The 23,422-nt window shown below is 45.0% G+C and overlaps 1 protein-coding gene across 2 annotated transcripts in view; it reads left to right on the top strand.

The window, feature by feature from the left end:
* Positions 1-23,158, top strand: part of LOC120026267 (synaptic vesicle glycoprotein 2C-like) — a 48,802-nt gene extending 25,644 nt beyond the window's left edge. Inside the window, exons 3-12 of one of the 2 annotated variants that reach the window (XM_038971093.1) lie at positions 1,155-1,306; positions 11,235-11,368; positions 13,618-13,707; positions 13,966-14,076; positions 14,201-14,289; positions 15,723-15,887; positions 18,553-18,686; positions 22,295-22,498; positions 22,706-22,865; positions 22,974-23,158. In XM_038971093.1, the coding sequence (XP_038827021.1) occupies positions 1,155-1,306; positions 11,235-11,368; positions 13,618-13,707; positions 13,966-14,076; positions 14,201-14,289; positions 15,723-15,887; positions 18,553-18,686; positions 22,295-22,498; positions 22,706-22,865; positions 22,974-23,157 (1,423 nt within the window). In that variant the 3' untranslated portion in view covers position 23,158. The remainder of the gene's footprint in view (positions 1-1,154; positions 1,307-11,234; positions 11,369-13,617; positions 13,708-13,965; positions 14,077-14,200; positions 14,290-15,722; positions 15,888-18,552; positions 18,687-22,294; positions 22,499-22,705; positions 22,866-22,973) is intronic. The other variant, XM_038971094.1, reaches the window with a different exon arrangement.
* The last annotated feature ends 264 nt before the right edge of the window (positions 23,159-23,422 follow it).

The raw sequence follows: 23,422 nt of genomic DNA, 5'->3' as shown, positions 1-23,422 counted from the left end.
ACACATTATTGCAGTTCCACTCTACCAGTCCTACATATGGCCAGCACACTCTATCTAATACAATGCCTGTCTTACTTTTATTTCCATGTCGATTTAAAGACTCTTCTCTCCTCATCTCTTTGATAGCCATCAGCTAGCTGGTGGTTTCCACCGGCTGTCAGACAAATTATATAATTTGCATTGAATTGCTACACTTAGCATACATTCGCTTCTCAATGAGACAGAAAAATAAAGAAAAGGCATCGTTCAAGCTTCCTACAGATGTAGGATCTAATTTGATCACTGTTTTGTTAATGATAATTTTCTTGCACAGCAGGAAGTGTAGTGTTTTCAAGGCTTCTAAAGTTTGTAATTTCTACTTAAAAATGTTAGACTTGATTTGCCCTAAAATGTATTAGCCCCTACAGAAAAAGCCCATTAATTATAATCCACATAATAATTCACATTTCCTGATGCTGCAGGATTATTTTCCTGCTGTAGCAAACTGTCACTATTTTGTTCCCTTCCCAAACAAACCCATCAGCAGAGATCCTAACAAAAAAAGCAGCAGAAATAGACAGATAATCATCTATTAATAGTTTGATGTCTGTCCTACTGTGTTGCCAGTGGGACCAGAAGAAAGGCTTTTAGGCTACTGACTGCTGGTTCCTCTGGTAGACTATTGATTTTTATCATCCACCAGATCAGACCAAGATGGACCTCTCTCTCTCTCTCTCTCTCTGGAGGTATGGGGGCTTAGGGGAGCTGTCTGTACGGCTGGAGAGGAGGGGTTGGTTGTACAGTTGTAATGTATTGCACTGTGTTCTTGTGTACTGTGTAATGTGATTGTGTGGAGGTTGCGGTGGCATGCAGTGCGCTTTCCCTTGGGGTGGGGGGTTCTGGTGGTTTTAGTGTAATGAGGATGTCTCATTTAAGTAAGACAAAAAGTCAAAAGTCTCTCTCTACCTCTCTCTTTCTGTTTCTCTCTCCAGACTCATTACGCCAGATCAGAGCTGCCGTATTGTTTCGCCAGCTGCCCAAAGACCACACAAAAAGTGATGTTTTGAAAGTGACCTGACAAAAAGGACAAACAGGGCACTCAAGAACATTACCCTGTTTGTCAGTTAATTTGTCCATATACATGTATTTCTGACATTTCCCATGTCCCCATGCAGGATTGGTGGGGCGGTCCCCATCGTGTTCCCCTACTTTGCGGAGTTCCTTGCGAGGGAGAAGAGAGGAGAGCACCTGAGCTGGCTCTGCATGTTCTGGATGATAGGAGGGATCTATGCCTCGGCAATGGCCTGGCTCATCATACCACACTATGGTGAGTGACTGACAGCCCTGTCCTATCACGCTGCAGGATTATTTGTGCCACACCTAGGTCACCAATCATAGAGATTGATATCAGCAGCCTAGGCCTGAACCCTCAACCCGTGTCCAGTGATTACCCGTGTTTACTGTCTGTCTGTCTGCTACTGTCTAATGTCTGTCTGCTACTGTCTGTCTGTCTGCTACTGTCTGTCTGTCTGCTACTGTCTACTGTCTGTCTGCTACTGTCTGTCTGCTACTGTCTACTGTCTGTCTGTCTGCTACTGTCTACTGTCTTGTCTGTCTGTCTGTCTGCTACTGTCTGTCTGGCTAATACTGTCTATTGTCTGTCTGTCTGCTACTGTCTACTGTCTATCTGTCTGCTACTATCTACTGTCTGTCTGTCTGTCTGTCTGTCTGTCTGTCTGTCTGTCTGTCTGCTATTGTCGTCTGTCTGTCTGCTACTGTCTACTGTCTGTCTGTCTGCTACTGTCTACTGTCTGTCTGTCTGCTACTGTCTACTGTCTGTCTGCTACTGTCTACTGTCTGTCTCTCTGTCTGCTACTGCCTAATGTCTGTCTGTCTGCTACTGTCTGCTGTCTGTATGTCTGCTATTGTCTACTGTCTGTCTGTCTGTCTGCTATTGTCTACTGTCTGTCTGTCTGCTACTGTCTACTGTCTGTCTCTCTGTCTGCTACTGTCTACTGTCTGTCTCTGTCTGCTACTGTCTACTGTCTGTCTGTCTCTCTGTCTGCTACTGCCTAATTTCTGTCTGTCTGCTACTGTCTACTGTCTGTCTGTCTGCTACTGTCTACTGTCTGTCTGTCTGCTACTATCTACTGTCTGTCTGTCTGCTACTGTCTGTCTGTCTGCTACTGTCTACTGTCTGTCTGTCTGCTACTGTCTACTGCTTGTCTGATACTGTCTGTTTGATACTGTATGTCTGTCTGTCTGTCTGTCTGCTACAGTCTACTGTCTGTCTACTACTGTCTACTGTCTGTCTGTCTGCTACTGTCTGTCTGTCTGCTACTGTCTACTGTCTGTCTGTCTGCTACTGTCTACTGCTTGTCTGATACTGTCTGTTTGATACTGTATGTCTGTCTGTCTGTCTGTCTGCTACAGTCTACTGTCTGTCTACTACTGTCTACTGTCTGTCTGCTACTGTCTACTGTCTGTCTGTCTGCTACTCTCTGCTGTTTGTCTGATACTGTCTGTCTGTCTGTCTGCTACAGTCTACTGTCTGTCTGCTACAATCTACTGTCTGTCTGCTACAATCTACTTTCTGTCTGCTACTCTCTACTCTGTCTGTCTGTCTGCTACTGTCTACTGTCTGTCTGTCTGCTACTGTCAACTGTCTGTCTGTCTGCTACTGTCTACTGTCTTGTCTGCCTGCTATTGTCTATTGTCTGTCTGTCTGCTACTGTATACTGTCTGCTACTGTCTACTGTCTGTCTGTTGCTGTCTACTGTCTGTCTGCTACTGTCTGTCTGCCTGTCTGCTACTGTCTGTCCGCTACTGTCTACTGTCTGTCTGTCTGTTACTGTCTACTGTCTGTCTGTCTGCTACTGTCTACTGTCTTGTCTGTCTGTCTGTCTGCCTGCTATTGTCTATTGTCTGTCTGTCTGCTACTGTCTACTGTCTGCTACTGTCTACTGTCTGTCTGTCTGCTACTGTCTACTGTCTGGCTGCTAATGTCTACTGTCTGTCTATCTGCTACTGTCTACTGTCTGTCTGCTACTGTCTGTCTGCTACTGTCTACTGTCTGTCTGTTTGTCTGTCTGTCTGCTACTATCTGTCTGTCTGTCTGCTACTGTCTGTTTGTCAGCTACTGTCTGTCTACTACTGTCTACTGTCTGTCTGTTTGTCTGTCTGTCTGCTACTGTCTGTCTACTACTGTCTACTGTCTGTCTGTTTGTCTGTCTGTCTACTACTGTCTACTGTCTGTCTGTCTGCTACTGTCTACTGTCTGCTACTGTCTAATGTCTGTCTGTTGCTGTCTATTGTCTGTCTGCTACTGTCTGTTTGCTACTGTCTACTGTCTGTCTGCTACTGTCTGTCTGCTACTGTCTACTGTCTGTCTGTCTGCTACTGTCTACTGTCTGTCTGTCTACTACTGTCTACTGTCTGTCTGTCTGCCTGCTATTGTCTATTGACTGTCTGTCTGCTACTGTCTGCTACTGTCTACTGTCTGTCTGTTGCTGTCTACTGTCTGTCTGCTACTGTCTACTGTCTGTCTGTCTGCTACTGCCTACTGTCTGTCTGCTACTGGCTGTCTGCTACTGTCTACTGTCTCTCTGTCTGCTACTGTATGCTGTCTGTCTGTCTGCTACTGTCTGTCTGCCTGCTACTGTCTGTCTCTGTCTGTCTGTCTGTTTGTCTGTTTGTCTGTCTCTCTGCTACTGTCTGTTTGTCAGCTACTGTTTGTCTGCTACTGTCTACTGTCTGTATGTTTGTCTCTCTGTCTGTCTGCTACTGTCTGTCTGTCTGCTACTGTCTGTCTGTCTGTCTGTCTGTCTGTCTGTCTGTCTACTACTGTCTACTGTCTGTCTGTTAGTCTGTCTGTCTACTACTGTCTGTCTGTCAGTCTGTCTGCTACTGTCAGTCAACTGTCTGTCTGTTTCTCTGTCTGTCTGTCTGCTACTGTCTACTGTCTGTCTGTCTGTCTGATGCTGTCTACTGTCTGTCTGTTTGCAATGTCTACTGTCTGTCTGTTTGTCTGTCTGTCTGCTACTGTCTGTCTGTCTGCTATTGTCTACTGTCTGTCTGCTACTTTCGTCTGTCTGTCTGCCTGTCTGCTACTGTCTACTGTATGTCTGTCTGCTACTGTCTACTGTTTGTCTGTTTGTCTGCTACTGTCTATTTGTCAACTACTGTCTGTCTACTACTGTCTACTGTCTGTCTGTTTGTCTGTCTGTCTGCTACTGTCTACTGTATGTATGTTTGTATGTCTGTCTGCTACTGTCTGTCTGTCTGCTACTGTCTGTCTGCAACTGTCTACTGTCTGTCTGCTACTGTCTGTCCGCTACTGTCCACTGTCTGTCTGTCTGCTACTGTCTACTGTTTGTCTGTCTGCTACTGTCGTCTGTCTGTCTGTCTGCTACTGTCTACTGTCTTGTCTGTCTGACTGTCTACCTGCTATTGTCTATTATCTGTCTCTCTGCTACTGTCTACTGGCTGCTACTGTCTGTCTGTTGCTGTCTACTGTCTGTCTGCTACTGTCTACTGTTGGTCTGTCTGCTACTGTTTGTCTGCTACTGTCTACTGTCTGTCTGTCTGTCTGCTACTGTATGCTGTCTGTCTGTTTGTCTGTCTGTCTGGTACTGTCTGTCTGCTACTGTCTGTCTGTCTACTACTGTCTACTGTCTGTCTGTCCGCTACTGTCTATTGTCTGTCTGTCTGCTACTGTCTACTGTCTGCTACTGTCTACTGTCTGTCTGCTCTGTCTACTGTCTTGTATGTCTGTCTGCCTGCCATTGTCTATAGTCTGTCTGTCTGCTACTGTCTACTGTCTGTCTGTCTGTCTGCTACTGTCTGTCTGCTACTGTCTACTGTTTGTCTTCTACTGTCTGTCCGCTACTGTCTAATGTTTGTCTGTCTGCTACTGTCTACTGTCTACTGTCTGTCTGTCTGCTACTGTCTACTGTCTGTCTGCTACTGTATGCTGTCTGTCTGTCTGTTTGTCTGTCTGTCTGCTACTGTCTGTCTGTCTGCCTGCTACTGTCTGTCTGTCTACTACTGTCTACTGTCTGTCTGTTTGTCTGTCTGTCTGCTACTGTCTGTTTGTCAGCTACTGTCTGTCTCCTACTGTCTACTGTCTGTCTGTTTGTCTGTGTGTCTGCTACTGTCGTCTGTCTGTTTGTCTGTCTGTCTGCTACTGTCTGTCTGTCTGCTACTGTCTACTGTCTGTATGTTTGTCTGTCTGTGTCCTACTGTCTGTCTGTCTGTCTGTCTGTCTGTCTGTCTGTCTGATGCTGTCTACTGTCTGTTTGTCTGTCTATCTGCTACTGTCTGTCTGTCTGCTACTGTCTACTGTCTGTCTGTTTGTCTGTCTGCCTGCTACTGTCTGTCTGTCTGCTATTGTCTACTGTCTGTCTGCTACTGTCTTCTGTCTGTCTGCTACTGTCTACTGTATGTCTGTCTGCTACTGTCTACTGTCTGTCTGTTTGTCTGTCTGGCTGTCTGCTACTGTCTGTTTGTCAGCTACTGTCTGTCTACTACTGTCTACTGTCTGTCTGTTTGTCTGTCTGTCTGCTACTGTCTACTGTCTGTATGTTTGTCTGTGTCTTCTACTGTCTACTGTCTGTATGTTTGTCTGTCTGTCTGCTACTGTCTGTCTGTCTACTACTGTCTGTCTGTTTGTCTGTCTGTCTGTCTGTCTGTCTGCTACTGTCAACTGTCTGTCTGTCTGCTACTGTCTACTGTCTGTCTGCTACTGTCTGTCTGCTACTGTCTGTCTGTCTGTCTGCTACTGTATGCTGTCTGTTTGTTTGTCTGTCTGTCTGCTACTGTCGTCTGTCTGTCTGTTTGTCTGTTTGTCTGTCTGTCTGCTACTGTCTGTCTGTCTGCTACTGTCTGTCTGTCTACTACTGTCTACTGTCTGTCTGTTTGTCTGTCTGTCTACTGCTGTCTACTGTCTGTCTGTCTGCTACTGTCAACTGTCTGTCTGGTTGTCTGTCTGTCTGTCTGCTACTGTCTGTTTGCTACTGTCTACCGTCTGTCTGTCTGTCTGATGCTGTCTACTGTCTGTCTGCTACTGTCTGTCTGTCTGCTACTGTCTACTGTCTGTCTGTTTGTCTGTCTGTCTACTGCTGTCTACTGTCTGTCTGTCTGCTACTGTCAACTGTCTGTCTGGTTGTCTGTCTGTCTGTCTGCTACTGTCTGTTTGCTACTGTCTACCGTCTGTCTGTCTGTCTGATGCTGTCTACTGTCTGTCTGCTACTGTCTGTCTGTCTGCTATTGTCTACTGTCTGTCTGCTACTCTCTTCTGTCTGTCTGCTACTGTCTACTGTCTGTCTGTTTGTCTGTCTGTCAGCTACTGTCGGTCTACTACTGTGTACTGTCTGTCTGTTTGTCTGTCTGTCTGCTACTGTCTACTGTCTGTCTGTCTGTCTGCTACTGTCTACTGTCTGTCTTTGTCTGTCTGTCTGCTACTGTCTGTCTGTCTGCTACTGTCTGTCTGTCTACTACTGTCTACTGTCTGTCTGTTTGTCTGTCTGTCTGTCTACTACTGTCTGTCTGTCTGCTACTGTCTACTGTCTGCTACTGTCTACTGTCTGTCTGTTGCTGTCTACTGTCTGTCTGTCTTCTACTGTCTTCTACTGTCTGTCTGTCTGCTTTGTCTACTGTCTTGTATGTCTGTCTGTCTGCCTGCCATTGTCTATTGTCTGTCTGTCTGCTACTGTCTACTGTCTGTCTGTCTGTCTGCTACTGTCTGTCTGCTACTGTCTACTGTTTGTCTTCTACTGTCTGTCCGCTACTGTTTAATGTTTGTCTGTCTGCTACTGTCTACTGTCTATCTGTCTGCTACTGTCTACTGTCTGTCTGCTACTGTCTGTCTGTCTGTCTGTCTGTCTGTATGTCTGTCTGTCTGTCTGTCTGTCTGTCTGTCTGTCTGCTACTGTATGCTGTCTGTCTGTTTGTCTGTCTGTCTGTCTGCTACTGTCTGTCTGTCTGTCTGCCTGCTACTGTCTGTCTGTTTGTCTGTCTGTCTGCTACTGTCTGTTTGTCAGCTACTGTCTGTCTACTACTGTGTACTGTCTGTCTGTTTGTCTGTGTGTCTGCTACTGTCGTCTGTCTGTTTGTCTGTCTGTCTGCTACTGTCTGTCTGTCTGCTACTGTCTACTGTCTGTATGTTTGTCTGTCTGTCTCCTACTGTCTGTCTGTGTCTGTCTGTCTGTCTGTCTGTCTGTCTGTCTGTCTGTCTGTCTGTCTGTCTGATGCTGTCTACTGTCTGTTTGTCTGTCTATCTGCTACTGTCTGTCTGTCTGCCACTGTCTACTGTCTGTCTGTTTGTCTGTCTGCCTGCTACTGTCTGTCTGTCTGCTATTGTCTACTGTCTGTCTGCTACTGTCTTCTGTCTGTCTGCTACTGTCTACTGTATGTCTGTCTGCTACTGTCTACTGTCTGTCTGTTTGTCTGTCTGGCTGTCTGCTACTGTCTGTTTGTCAGCTACTGTCTGTCTACTACTGTCTACTGTCTGTCTGTTTGTCTGTCTGTCTGCTACTGTCTACTGTCTGTATGTTTGTCTGTGTCTTCTACTGTCTACTGTCTGTATGTTTGTCTGTCTGTCTGCTACTGTCTGTCTGTCTACTACTGTCTGTCTGTTTGTCTGTCTGTCTGTCTGTCTGTCTGCTACTGTCAACTGTCTGTCTGTCTGCTACTGTCTACTGTCTGTCTGCTACTGTCTGTCTGCTACTGTCTGTCTGTCTGTCTGCTACTGTATGCTGTCTGTTTGTTTGTCTGTCTGTCTGCTACTGTCGTCTGTCTGTCTGTTTGTCTGTTTGTCTGTCTGTCTGCTACTGTCTGTCTGTCTGCTACTGTCTGTCTGTCTACTACTGTCTACTGTCTGTCTGTTTGTCTGTCTGTCTACTGCTGTCTACTGTCTGTCTGTCTGCTACTGTCAACTGTCTGTCTGGTTGTCTGTCTGTCTGTCTGCTACTGTCTGTTTGCTACTGTCTACCGTCTGTCTGTCTGTCTGATGCTGTCTACTGTCTGTCTGCTACTGTCTGTCTGTCTGCTACTGTCTACTGTCTGTCTGTTTGTCTGTCTGTCTACTGCTGTCTACTGTCTGTCTGTCTGCTACTGTCAACTGTCTGTCTGGTTGTCTGTCTGTCTGTCTGCTACTGTCTGTTTGCTACTGTCTACCGTCTGTCTGTCTGTCTGATGCTGTCTACTGTCTGTCTGCTACTGTCTGTCTGTCTGCTATTGTCTACTGTCTGTCTGCTACTCTCTTCTGTCTGTCTGCTACTGTCTACTGTCTGTCTGTTTGTCTGTCTGTCAGCTACTGTCGGTCTACTACTGTGTACTGTCTGTCTGTTTGTCTGTCTGTCTGCTACTGTCTACTGTCTGTCTGTCTGTCTGCTACTGTCTACTGTCTGTCTTTGTCTGTCTGTCTGCTACTGTCTGTCTGTCTGCTACTGTCTGTCTGTCTACTACTGTCTACTGTCTGTCTGTTTGTCTGTCTGTCTGTCTACTACTGTCTGTCTGTCTGCTACTGTCTACTGTCTGCTACTGTCTACTGTCTGTCTGTTGCTGTCTACTGTCTGTCTGTCTTCTACTGTCTTCTACTGTCTGTCTGTCTGCTTTGTCTACTGTCTTGTATGTCTGTCTGTCTGCCTGCCATTGTCTATTGTCTGTCTGTCTGCTACTGTCTACTGTTTGTCTTCTACTGTCTGTCCGCTACTGTCTAATGTTTGTCTGTCTGCTACTGTCTACTGTCTATCTGTCTGCTACTGTCTACTGTCTGTCTGCTACTGTCTGTCTGTCTGTCTGTCTGTCTGTCTGTATGTCTGTCTGTCTGTCTGTCTGTCTGTCTGTCTGTCTGTCTGTCTGCTACTGTATGCTGTCTGTCTGTTTGTCTGTCTGTCTGTCTGCTACTGTCTGTCTGTCTGTCTGCCTGCTACTGTCTGTCTGTTTGTCTGTCTGTCTGCTACTGTCTGTTTGTCAGCTACTGTCTGTCTACTACTGTGTACTGTCTGTCTGTTTGTCTGTGTGTCTGCTACTGTCGTCTGTCTGTTTGTCTGTCTGTCTGCTACTGTCTGTCTGTCTGCTACTGTCTACTGTCTGTATGTTTGTCTGTCTGTCTCCTACTGTCTGTCTGTCTGTGTCTGTCTGTCTGTCTGTCTGTCTGTCTGTCTGTCTGTCTGTCTGATGCTGTCTACTGTCTGTTTGTCTGTCTATCTGCTACTGTCTGTCTGTCTGCCACTGTCTACTGTCTGTCTGTTTGTCTGTCTGCCTGCTACTGTCTGTCTGTCTGCTATTGTCTACTGTCTGTCTGCTACTGTCTTCTGTCTGTCTGCTACTGTCTACTGTATGTCTGTCTGCTACTGTCTACTGTCTGTCTGTTTGTCTGTCTGTCTGCTACTGTCTGTTTGTAAGCTACTGTCTGTCTACTACTGTCTACTGTCTGTCTGTTTGTCTGTCTGTCTGCTACTGTCTACTGTCTGTATGTTTGTCTGTCTGTCTGCTACTGTCTACGGTCTGTATGTTTGTCTGCTACTGTCTACTGTCTGTCTGTTTGTCTGCTACTGTCTACTGTCTGTCTGTTTGTCTGTCTGTCTGCTACTGTCTGTCTGTCTGCTACTGTCTGTCTGTCTACTACTGTCTGTCTGTTTGTCTGTCTGTCTGTCTGTCTGCTACTGTCTACTGTCTGTCTGTTTGTCTGCTACTGTCTACTCTCTGTCTGTTTGTCTGTCTGTCTGCTACTGTCTGTCTGTCTGTCTGTCTGCTACTGTCTGTCTGTCTGTTTGTCTGTCTGTCTGTCTGCTACTGTCTAGTCTACTGTCTGTCTGTCTGCTCAGGGTTTTGTTGCTATCATCCTGATCATCAGGCATAATCACGTTTACCCCTGTAGCCCTGTATGCCCAACGGACCAATGTCTGAACAGGGACAATATGTGTGTAGTCTGTGCGGGCAGGTGTTTAATTATCAGTAAAGTAATTGATTTTCCATAAAAGACAGTTGAGTGCAGAAGATATAAAAGCACTCATCATAAAACACAAGGCATATCTTCACACACACACACACACACACTTGTGTAACAGGTTCCACCGCAGAGGGCTCTTCATTGACTGCTGCTGGCCAGAGGCTGAAGGATTCCTCCTCTTCCTGGAAAGCCTCAGTGTGTGTGTCTGTCTGTCTGAGTGTGTGTGTTCGAAGGAATTAAGTTAAGAGGCGGGTCGTAAATGTTTTGTGTAAAAAATGTGTAATGTTTTATGTGTGAAGTGCGTGTGTATATTGCTGTGTGTGGTTACTGTATATTGTACACTCCTATTTGTGTGTACCCATGCATTTGTGTAAACACCCATGTGTGTTTGTGAGTGTTTTATGCCTCTGTGTGTGTATGTGTAGGTGTTAATGTCATGGGCACTGTGCTGTGACCAAGGACACTGCAGGTGTGTGTGATTGAAGTGTGACACTGCCTTGTTCTACGTAGCGCAGCTCCATAAATCTAGGTGTGTGTCAATCAGTCAGCCATACCCTCCAGTCCATTATAGCTGTAATCTCCCTAATGAGATTTGTACTGGTGGAGTCTAACATAGCCCCATGGGCATCACATACACACAAACACCCCAACAACCCCCAACAGACATGATTTGGTTTACAATACTGTGACATCACATGAACTCCCCCTCACACCTCTGACATCTCCCTGGCTTTCTCCCTCTGCCCCAGGGGCTATCCTGAAGACCACCCACACCCTGACTCTAAACAGACCAACTGTCTGGATGTGTGTCTTTATTCAGATGCTGCTGTGTATGTAGGCCTATATATACAGAGGAGAGAGAGAGAGAGAGAGAGAGAGAGAGAGAGAGTTAGCTCTTCCGTTGCTATCCTCAGAGATTGATGTATCAGTTAGTCTCACTAAATGCTTCCAATAAGAATTGAACAACACACTTTGTCTCTCTCTCCCCCTCTCTTTCTCTCTCTTACTTTTTCTTGCTCGCTCATTTCCTTCACCATGTGGTGTTCTTCAGTCTCTAGATTCTCATTACCATCATCACGCTGCATCTCATGTGGAAAATAGAAGTGTGTTTTTGGATAATTCCTCATATGAGAGACTATAATGAAATGGGTTGATTATTTAAAGGTACTTGGAGGCACTTTAAGATTTCAGGCCTTCATACTTTTACTTTTATACAAATAAACGCATAATATTAGACATGGAATATGTATTGTTGTGCTCATTTCTCTTTTTTCTGATTGGTGGTTGTGTGTGTGTGCAGGATGGAGTTTCAGTATGGGCTCCGCCTACCAGTTCCATAGTTGGAGAGTGTTTGTGGTGGTGTGTGTTCTACCCTGTGTGTGTGCTGTCGTAGCACTCACCTTCATGCCCGAGAGCCCACGATTCCTCCTAGAGGTAAGGAGTGTGTGTGTGTGTGTCTGCATACCGCCCCAACAGATTCACAGATGACACAATCTCAATTGCACTTCACACTGCCGTCTCCCACCTGGACAAGAGGGGAAGTAACTATGTGAGAATGCTGTTCATAGACTACAGCTCAGGAGGTTCCGGACCGTAGACCGCCTCAGGAGGTTCCGGACCGTAGACCGTCTCAGGAGGTTCCGGACTGTAGACCGTCGTTGGAGGTTCCGGACTGTGAAACGTCGCCGGAAGCTCTGGACTGGGAACTGTCGCCGGAAGCTCTGAACTGGGAACTGTCGCCGGAAGCTCTGGACTGTGGAGGCGCACTGGAGGCCTGATGCGTGGGACCGGTACCTGTGGCACCGGACTGATAACACGCACCTCAGGGCGAGTGCGGAGAGGAGGCACAGGACGCACTGGACTGTGGGGGCGCACTGGAGGTCTAGAGCGCAGACCTGGCACAACCCTTCCTGACTGGATGCTCACTCCAGCCCGGCAAGTGCGGGAAGCTAGCACAGGACGCACTGGGCTGTGAAGGCGCACTGGGGATACCGTGCGTAGAGTTGGCGCAGGATATCCTGGACCGAAGAGACGCACCGGAGGCCAGGAGCGCTGAGCCGGCACAATCCGTCCTGGCTGAATGCCCAATGTAGCACGGCAACTGCGGGGAACTGGAACAGAGCGCACCGGGCTATGAATGCGTACTGGAGACACCGTGCGCATCACTGCATAATGCCTGACCAGTCACACGCTCCCCGCGGTAAGCACGGGGAGTTTGCTCAGGTCTAAACCCTGACTCCGCCAATCTCCCCGTGTGCCCCCCCCAAAAAATATTTTGGGGGCTGCCTCTCGTGCTTGCTCTGTTGAGCTATCTCCTCTTATCGTCGCCGTTCCGCTTTCGCTGCCTCTATCTCCTCCTTAGGACGGCAATACTCCCCGTCCTGCGTCCAGGGTCCTTTTCCATCCAGGATCTCCTCCCAAGTCCACTCCTCCTGTACACACTGCTTGGTCCATTTTTGGTGGGATCTTCTGTCACGTTCGTCGTATGAGTGAGACCAAGGCGCAGCGTGGTATGCGTACATTCTCTTTTAATGAATGAAACACTGAACAAAAACAACAAAATCAACGAACGAAACGTGAAGCTATACAAATAGTGCAGACAGGCAACTAAATACAGACAAGATCCCACAAACACAAAAGGGAAATGGCTGCCTAAATATGATCCCAATCAGAGACAACGATAAACAGCTGCCTCTGATTGGGAACCATATCAGGCCACTATAGACATACAAATACACCTAGATAACCCACCCAAGTCCATCACGCCCCAACCAACACAGATTAAACAGCTTACTATGTTCAGGGCGTGACATACACATTCACTAATAATGTAGCAGGCATTATAGAAAATGAACACAGGTCTCATAAACAATCTCCCAAGTACAAGCCCACCTGCTATAGTGAGTAGCCAGCTAGTCTTTGTATTTAGTACCAACTTGGATGTATTTGCTAGCTAACAAGGTAGAAAAGTTTGTTATGAACACAACATTCTGTCTGTCTCCAACTATTTGAACAGCTTGCTAGCCTGTCCACTTTGTTCACATGTTGAAATAAAGTAGCCTACCTTATTACTCAAAATAAACACAAGTTGCAAATTCCTTATATAATAGTTTTTATGCTCATTGCACATCTATAAAACACAGACTAGACAACTAGTGTGGCTAGCAGTACAGAAACGGAACATTCATTTTCCAGAATCAATGTATTCATTGTATTCATTGATGCTCGCGTTTTAGTAGGGTCTGTCTTCACTCAATTTGAGGAGTTGAAACATAAAAAGGGTATCCTCTCAGAGTAAAATAATGTCTAAATGTGTTTCATAAACAGTACACACACTTTTACACTCATCATATGCTGCTGCTATTCTATTCTTTATTTTACTCCTATTATTATCTATCCTGAGCGTAGTCACTTTACCCTGCATTCATGTACATACAGTATCTACCTCAAATACCTTGTACCCATGCACATTGATCTGGTACTGGTACTCACTGTACTGTATCTCCATTCTTTATTCCTCTTGTGTTACTATTTTTTAAATGTTTTATTATTATTTTTAAACTCTGCATCGTTGGGAAGGGCTCGTAAGCAAGCATTTCACAGTAAAGTCTACACCTGTTGTATTCGCAGCATGTGACAAATACAATTTGATTTGTGTGTGTAACCCTTCTCTCTGTGTTTAGATGGGTAAACATGACGAGGCATGGATGGTGCTGAAACAGATCCATGACACCAACATGAGGGCCCGTGGAGAACCAGAGAAAGTCTTCACCGTGAGTATACAGTACCTCTCTCTTTGTCACTCTCTCGCTCTCTTTCATCCTCTCTCTTTTCCTATTTTTCTTTCTTTCTTTCGCTCTCTCCTTCACACACACACACACACACACACACACACACACACACACACACACACACACACACACACACACACACACACACACACACACACACACACACACACACACACACACACACACACACACACACACACACACACACATAGTGTATTGACTCTGAGTCTCCCCCTGTAGGTGAACAGAATAAAGCTCCCTAAGCATCTGGATGAATTGGTAGAGATGCAGTCAGACTCATCCAACCCTGTTGGCAAAGTCCTCTTCAGGATCAGGACTGAACTCAGAGGGGTATGACTGTGGGTGTTAGTGATGGGTTGCAACAAAAAATATTATATGAAATCATTATGAATAATGACTTTTTTAGGTATTTATCCATCTCTGTCTCTCTCTCTCTCTCTTTCTCTTTCTCTAGATCTGGTTAACATTCATGAGCTGTTTCAACTACCCAGTGAAAGACAACACCATCAAACTGGCCTTTGTGTGGTTCACACTGTCTTTTGGGTAAGCAGTACCTATCCCAGTTATCAGTTTCTCCTGAGTCTGTGTGTTCATAATGAAGTAACTGACTCTAAGGTAGAGCCAGTGTCTCTCAAATAGCGCTATGATGATGAATGCTAACACGCTAACTGGGAAAGAGACCACCCATCTAAATAAAGCACCATTAGGAACATCAATGCTAAATCCCAATACTTTTGGAATGTATCCACAACATAACAAATCACAAATCACAGCTAGAGTCAGATCCCTGGAATGTTAGCTACTCTACAGTATTCAGACCCCTTGACTTTTTCCACATTTTGTTACATTACAACCTTATTCTAAAATGGATTCAATTAATATTTTTCCTTATCAATCTACACACAATACCCCATAATGACAAAGCAAAAACAGGTTTTTAGAAATTGTTGCAAATTTATTAAAAATAAAAAACAGACTTACATAAGTATTCAGACCCTTTGCTATGAGACTTGAAATTGAGATCAGGTGAATCCTGTTTCCATTGATCATCCTTGAGATGTTTCTACAACTTGATTGGAGTCCACCCGTGATAAATTCAGTTGATTGGACATGATTTGGAAAAGCACACACCTGTCTATATAAGGTCCCCCAGTTAACAGTGCATGTCAGATTCTCTGGTCTGATAAAACCAAGATTGAACTCTTTGGCCTGAATGCCAAGCGTCACGTCTGGAGGAAACCTGGCACCATCCCTATGGTGAAGCATGGTGGTGGCAGCATCATGCTGTGGAGATGTTTTTCACCGGCAGGGACTGGGAGACTAGTCAGGATTGAGGGAAAGATGAATGGGGCAAAGTACAGAGAGATCCTTGATGAAAACTGTTCCAGAGCGCTCAAGACCTCAAACTTGGGCAAAGACAGTGCAGGAGTGGCTTCGGGACAAGTCTCTGAATGTCCTTGAGTGGCCCAGCCAGAGCCCAGACTTGAACCCATCTAACATCTCTGGAGAGACCTGAAAATAGCTGTGCAGCAACGCTCCCCATCCATCTTGACAGAGCTTGAGAGGATCTGCAGAGAAGAATGGGAGAAACTCCCCAAATATAGATGTGCCAAGCTTGTAGCGTCATACCAAAGGAGACTCAAGGCTGTAATCGCTGTCAACGGTGCTTCAACAAAGTACTGAGTAAAGGGTCTGAATACTTATTTAAATGTGATATTTCAGTTTTTTTCTTGATAAATTTGCTACAATTTCTGCAAACCTTTTTTGCTTTGTCATTATGGGTATTGTGTGTAGATTGAAGATTGGAAAAAACGATGTAATACATTTTAGAATAAGGCTGTAATGTAACAAAATGTGGAAAAAGTCAAGGGGTCTGAAAACTTTCAGAATGCACTGTATATCCTAACTAGAGAATGTTAAGAATATTATTCCTGTGAGTGGTTACTAGTCTGTCAGTGACGCCATATCCTTTGCAGGTACTATGGCCTATCAGTGTGGTTCCCTGATGTCATCCATCACCTGCAGTCTGATGAGTATGCCTCTAGAGTGAAGACTCACAACAACGAACATACAGAAGACTTCACCTTTAACTTCACCCTGGAGAACCAGATACACACCAACGGAGTATTCGTCAACGACAGGTACTGTGTCAAAACGCACACACTGTTTGTGTTTAACCAATGTAGTCTTCATCAATGATGGTTATTGTAACCAACAAACTCACTTAAAGAGACTTTAATGAGTTAAACAGGCTCTATCAAACCCCCAGTTTATCCAGTTAAAGTAGCCTATCCCATTCCAGGATAGCAGTGTGATCCGTCATTCCTGTAAACAACAAACCGCTCTCTGTAATGTTCTTCCTTTCCTTTATCTACACTGCCTCCAGGAAATAAAAAAACGTATCTCTCGCCCTCTCCTCTCTACCGTTCCTTCTCTCTCTCTCTCTCTCTCTCTCTCTCTCTCTCTCTCTCTCTCTCTCTCTCTCTCTCTCTCCTTCTCTCTACCATTCCTTCTCTGTCTCTCTCTCTCCTCTCTCGTTCTCTCGTTCTCTCTACCGTTCCTTCTCTCCATCTCGCTCTCCTCTAACGTTCCTTCTCTCTGCCTCTCCTTCTCTGTCTCTCTCTCTCCCTCTACTTCTCTCTAACGTTCCTTCTCTGTCTCTCTCTCTCCCTCTCCTCCTATCTCCTCTCCTCTCTCTCACCTCTCTTTCTTTCTCCCCCCCCCCCCTCTCTCTCTCTCTCTCTCTCTCTCTCTCTCTCTTCCTTCTCTCTCATGTCAATATGCTGCACTTGTACTATGCTCCCCCCCACTACCTCTAACAGAACAACACGACACAACATACACTTGAAGTCTGAAGTTTGCATACACCTTAGCCAAATACATTTAAACTCAGTTTTTCACAATTCCTGACATTTAATCCTGGTAAAAATTCCCTGTCTTAGGTCAGTTAGGATCACCACTTTTTTTAAAGTAACTGAGTCAGGTTTGTAGGCCTCCTTGCTCGCACACGCTTTTTCAGTTCTGCCCACAAATTTTCTATAGGTTTGAGGTCAGGGCTTTGTGTTGGCCACTCCAATACCTTGACTTTGTTGTCCTTAAGCCATTTTGCCACAACTTTGGAAGTATGCTTGGGGTCATTGTCCATTTGGAAGACCCATTTGCGACCAAGCTTTAACTTCCTGACTGATGTCTTGAGATGTTGCTTCAATATATCCACTTACTTTTCCTACCTCATGATGCCATCTATTTTGTGAGTGCACCAGTCCCTCCTGCAGCAAAGCACCCCCACAACATGATGCTGCCAAAGCACCCCCACGTCACGGTTGGGATGGTGTTCTTCGGCTTGCAAGCTTCCCCCTTTTTCCTCCAAACATAACGATGGTCATTATGGCCAAACAGTTATATTTTTGCTTCATCAGACCAGAGGACATTTCCCCAAAAAGTATGATCTTTGTCCCCATATGCAGTTGCAAACCGTAGTCTGGCTTTTTTATGGCAGTTTTGGAGCAGTGGCTTCTTCCATGCTGAGCGGCCTTTCAGGTTATGTCAATATAGGACTCGTTTTACTGTGGATATAGATACTTTTGTACATGTTTCCTCCAGCATCTTCACAAGGTCCTTTGCTGTTGTTCTGGGATTTATTAGCACTTTTCTCACCAAAGTACGTTCATCTCTAGGAGACAGAAAGCGTCTCCTTCCTGAGCGGTATGACGGCTGCATGGTCCCATGGTGTTTATACTTGCGTACTATTGTTTGTACAGATGAACGTGGTACCTTCAGGCGTTTGAAAATTGCTCCCAAGGATGAACCAGCCTCGTGGAGGTCTACAATTTGTTTTCTGAGATCTTGGCTGATTTCTTTTGATTTTCCCATGATATCAAGCCAAGGGGCACTGCGTTTGAAGGTAGGCCTTGAAATACATCCACAGGTACACCTCCAATTGACTCAAATTATGTCAATTAGCCTATCAGAAGCTTCTAAAGCCATGACATCATGTTTGGGAATTTTCCAAGCTGTTTAAAGGCACAGTCAACTTGGTGTATGTAAACTTCTGACCCACTGGAATTGCGATACAGCGAATTATAAGTGAAATAATCTGTCTGTAAACAATTGTTGGAAAAATGACTTGTGTCATGCACAAAGTAGATGTCCTAACTGACTTTCCAAAACTATAGTTTGTTAACAAGAAATTTGTGGAGTGGTTGAAAAACGAGTTTTAATGACTCCAACCTAAGTGTATGTAAACTTCCGACTTCAACTGTACATACCGGTACATTAGATTAGATCAGAGGCAGGAGCTAATACAGGAGCTGTAGGGGTGGATAAGAGACAGGCAAACTGGGACATATCAGACACACAATATCACAGGAACATATTGACGTACTACACCCCTTCCACTAGAACCCCCTGGTTAAATGTGTGTGTGTTTGTATACAACAATACTGGCCTGTGGACTTGCGTTTCGTCTTTGTTTTGTAAAGTGTTTAATCAGTCAAGTCCAGTACAGTATAACGTGTATCCTTATCTCTATTGGATAGAAAGGGCTGAGTCAGCGTACAGGCCAGGCTGTTCTCCCAGCTAGTGATCTCACACCGCTGGTTACTGGAGGGGATATCATCAATCTTTTATTTGCTCTATCACTATCTCAACTCCTCTGCTTTGGATAGACCAAAAATAAGTGTTGATGGTACAATTGATTTTTCTTTACTGTATTCATCTTCTTTATTCTTATTTTCCTCCTCTCCTCTCTTCCTCTCCTCCTCTCCCCCTCTCTCTCCTCCTCTCCTCTCCTCTCCTCCTCTCTAGGTTCATCAGTATGAAGTTGAAGTCCGTCACCTTTATAGACTCTACGTTTCAGAACTGCTACTTTGACGACGTGTCAACAGTGGGCTCATTATTCAAGAACTGCACCTTCGTAGAAGCCTTCTTTTATAACACAGGTGAGTCCACACACACTCACACACATGCATGTATGCGCCAGGGTTTCCATTAGCCGGTAATGGCTTTTGTCATAGGCGATAAAATTGAAGCCGGCCAATTGTCTCAGAGAAGAAGAAAAAATCTCATTGTGAAATAATGATTTTTAGCCTGTTCTTTGTTGGAAATACCAGTCGATGGAAATACATTTGACTGGTCATGCTTATCGATCTATTGGTTAATTTGCATAATTTAGTGGAATTAAATTGGCGCGTGTACAGTACATTTGTTATGTATCTTTTTTATCACACTCGTACAGCATACAGATACAGAGCCTTTAAGTGGAAAATCTGTCAGACGCTGCTAGAGCTGCTGCTACAGCATCTTGTGGTGCTTTCAAGACATCTGGGAACTCTGAAAAATACGATGTGAAATCATGACGTCAGAGATCTTCAGGTCGGAAAGTCGGAGCTTTAGGAAGAGGCTCAAGTTCCTGAGTTTGAATTTTTTCCCAGTTGTCTTAAACCCACTGTCAGAAGTCTGAGATTTCCGAGTTCCCAGTTGTGTTGAACTTGGCATCAAACGGCAACGGGAGGCAGGCTTCATCAGCGCATCACACCACTTTGGCAGTATGCATTTTGAAAACATATACATTTTTTGAAACCTGAACGTTTTAATAGATATTATGAGGCATGTCTTAACTTGATTAACTAGCTTATTAGATCTCCTCTCTTTCTAAACAGATATTTTCATCTCTGTCACATCAAACCGCTCGCAATGGCAGTGTGCTTTTGACTGTATTTTCCCGCTAACTGCGTTATGGAAAGAACATTTGCGTGTAGTCTACTGCCTTGTTTGCATTGCTGCGCTTATAATGTGAATAAATCATATTTTAAACTGAAGCTTCTGATCTGTTGCATCAGAATCATTGCTTTTTAACATATTTTTTAAATGTATCCTAGGCCTACTGCTTGTTTGAATTTGGGATCTATTGTCCCACAACTGTTTGGAATATGACATGTCTTTCTCAAAGAGCTGACCAATAGACTAGGTAGCCTACACTTTTCTAATATAGTAGATTGACATAGGCTAGTGATTTTGCTGTTCCTTACTCGTCTTGTTGGCCGAGGAAAAGTAAATGTTATTTACAGTTATTTTAACATGTTCAAAGTGCACATCAGAATTGGGTAAGAAAGACCGCACATCGTTGCATCCTCGACATGCCTGTTCTGTTAACATGCTTTACCATCATCTAAATGGGATTTCTGTCATTCTGAGCACCGTGGGTGGACACCCTAATCAGGTTATACACTAAACGCATATGGGTCTGCAAATTTCTCAAATGTCCCTTAAATTACAATGTTGCCGTTCAAATGTCTGGCGCCACATTTTCCTAACAGAAACCCTGGTATGCGCACGTGCTCGCACACAAACACACACACACATACACACACACTTGGTTGTTTACTTCAAATGTTACTCATTCTATTCATTCTGAGCACATCTCTTCCTCACAGCAACCATGGTATAGATGAGGTGTCCCCCTGCCTCTCACAAAACCCTTCAGACATAACTCTCTTCCTCTCCTCTCTCTCCTTTTTCCTCTCTATCTCTCTCTCCCTCTCTCTCCCTCTCTCTCTCTGCTCCCTCTATCTCTCTTCTCTCTCTGTGTTCCCTCTCTGTCTCCCTCTCTCTCTCTCTCTCTCTCTCTCTGCTCTGTCAATTCAATTCAATTCAATTCAAGGGGCTTTATTGGCATGGGAAACATGTGTTAACATTGCCAAAGCAAGTGAGATAATAATAATATACAAAAGTGAAATAAACAATAAAAATGAACAGTAAACATTACACATACAGAAGTTTCAAAACAATAAAGACATTACAAATGTCATATTATATATATATACAATGTTGTAACAATGTACAAATGGTTAAAGTACACAAGGGAAAATAAATAACCATTAATATGGGTTGTATTTACAATGGTGTTTGTTCTTCACTGGTTGCCCTTTTCTTGTGGCAACAGGTCACAAATCTTGCTGCTGTGATGGCACACTGTGGAATTTCACCCAGTAGATATGGGAGTTTATCAAAATTGGATTTGTTTTCGAATTCTTTGTGGATCTGTGTAATCTGAGGGAAATATGTCTCTCTAATATGGTCATACATTGGGCAGGAGGTTAGGAAGTGCAGCTCAGTTTCCACCTCATTTTGTGGGCAGTGAGCACATAGCCTGTCTTCTCTTGAGAGCCATGTCTGCCTACGGCGGCCTTTCTCAATAGCAAGGCTATGCTCACTGAGTCTGTACATAGTCAAAGCTTTCCTTAAGTTTGGGTCAGTCACAGTGGTCAGGTATTCTGCCGCTGTGTACTCTCTGTTTAGGGCCAAATAGCATTCTAGTTTGCTCTGTTTTTTTGTTAATTCTTTCCTGTCTCTCTCTGCTCTCTCTCTCTTCTCTCTCTGTCTCTCTCTCTCTGCTCTGTCTCTCTCTCTCCCCCTCGCCCTCTCTGTCTTTATCTCTCTGCTCTCTCTGTGTTCCCTCTCTGTCTCCCTCTCTCTCTCTCTCTCTGCTCTGTCTCTCTCTGCTCTCTCTCTGTTCTCTCTCTGTATCCCTCTCTCTCTCCCCTGCGCCCTCTCTGTCTCTCTCTCTCTCTACTCTGTCTCTCTCCTGTCCCTCCTGCAGCAGTTCAATTCTATCTGATAGAAGATTAGGGATGGAAATACGGTGTTCTAAAGTGAGGTGGAGGGAAGGAAAGATATCTTTTCTATTTTGCCTTGACATTACACAGACCAATGCACGCTGTAATATCATCTCACTGTACACTTGAGCACAGTTCTTGGTTAACGTTATCTTTCAATACTGTACATCTGTACATCTGTTATATCATTATTACGACTGTGTTATGTAGCCCTTATGAAGGAGGGTTCATGTGGAGTACAATCTAATTATAAGAGGAGCTGACTAATAGTTGAACCAGGAAAGGCAGGGTCTCTGAGGGAGTAGTGAATTAGGGGGGACCGCTAACGGCCACGATGTGGTTCAGCTGACTCAGACCATGAGGGGCCGCAGGTTTAGAAACGGTTCCATCTCAGCATTTAGGAAACAGCTGAACATGAAAACAATCTGGGCGTGTGAGCTTGGTGGCAAAGCCTCATGGGAGACATAGTCTCATTGCCTCAAGCAGCGACACAGAGAGGAAGGGGGTGAGGGAGGGTGGAAGGGAGGAATAGAGGTATGAAAAGGGCATAGTGTTTGCTGCCTTTGCTCTTTCTCTGTGATGTCGTGTATTAATAGCTTTTCCATCAGGGGAGAGTTACGTAGTTATCCCTAAAAGACCTGGGATGTTTTGCAGACGGACCATATTTGCAGACGGACCATATTTGCAGACGGACCATATTTCTGACCCCCCGGCCCTGTTCTACCTTCCCTTCATCAAGAGAAGAGACACTCACAAGAGGCAGGCTGAGACCATGTCTCAGAGTTAAAGGCCCATGGAAGCAGCATTAGATAATAAGTATAAACCCAGCACAGTGTCCATTCAGAAAGTTCACCTGCCAGACAAACAGAACATAAAGGAGTCAAAATAGTACACTTGTCTGATTCTCTATTTCTCTCTTTGTCTTTCTCCAGATATTGACGATTCTAAGCTGGTGGGGTCGAGGGTGATCAACAGTTCGTTCCACCACAACAAGACGGGCTGTCAGATGACCTTTGATGATGACTACAGCGCCTACTGGGTCTACTTGGTCAACTTCCTGGGGACGCTTGCCGTGTTGCCCGGCAACATAGTCTCCGCCCTTCTCATGGACAAGATAGCGCGCCTGAGCATGCTGGGTAAATTTTTGAAATTCTACTTCATACAGAGTATGTATTTGATATTCAGACAAATGTTCGATTTTGTGACTGTCCCCCCTGGGGTTTTACATATCAGTACCTATGAAATGAAATAAAAAATGTATCACCAAAAAGAGAATGTATTTGTAATCTGTTATCATGTCTTTTGTTGTGATATGATGTGTAATAGCATGTTTTCTCCCCCAGGGGGCTCCATGGTGCTGTCAGGCATCAGTTGTTTCTTCCTGTGGTTTGGGACAAGTGAGTCTATGATGATCTTCATGCTGTGTCTCTATAACGGCCTCAGTATATCAGCCTGGAACTCCCTGGACGTTGTTACTGCTGAGCTCTACCCGACTGATAGGAGGTGGGTACAACACGCAGGCAGGCACGACACACACACACACACACAGACACACACAAACACACACCCTCCATCGTTGACTCTCTCCTCTGCCCTCCTTTTCCTCTCCAGGGGTACAGGTTTTGGGTTCTGTAATGCCATGTGTAAGCTGGCAGCGGTGTTGGGGAACCTGATCTTCGGCTCTCTGGTTGGCATCACAAAGACCATCCCCATCCTGCTGGCGTCGGCTGTACTAGTGGGAGGAGGCCTGGTGGGACTACGACTGCCTGACACACGCGGCAACGTCTTGATGTAGAACTACACTACCCAGCAGTCTTCACTCATGTACCCACTGTGTGACTGTGAATAACTAAGAGCCCTCTGTGGGAGTGAATGGGTTGACTGTGTGGCTGTGAACTAACTAAGAGCCCTCTGTGGGAGTGAATGGGTTGACTGTGTGGCTGTGAACTAACTAAGAGCCCTCTGTGGGAGTGAATGGGTTGACTGTGTGACTGTGAACTAACAGAGCCCTCTGTGGGAGTGAATGGGTTGACTGTGTGGCTGTGAACTAATAAGAGCCA

Source organism: Salvelinus namaycush, chromosome 31, assembly GCF_016432855.1.
Source record: "Salvelinus namaycush isolate Seneca chromosome 31, SaNama_1.0, whole genome shotgun sequence".
Lineage (NCBI taxonomy): Eukaryota > Metazoa > Chordata > Actinopteri > Salmoniformes > Salmonidae > Salvelinus > Salvelinus namaycush.
Note: the sequence above shows the minus strand (reverse complement) of the source record. Positions and strands in the feature narration are given on the sequence as shown.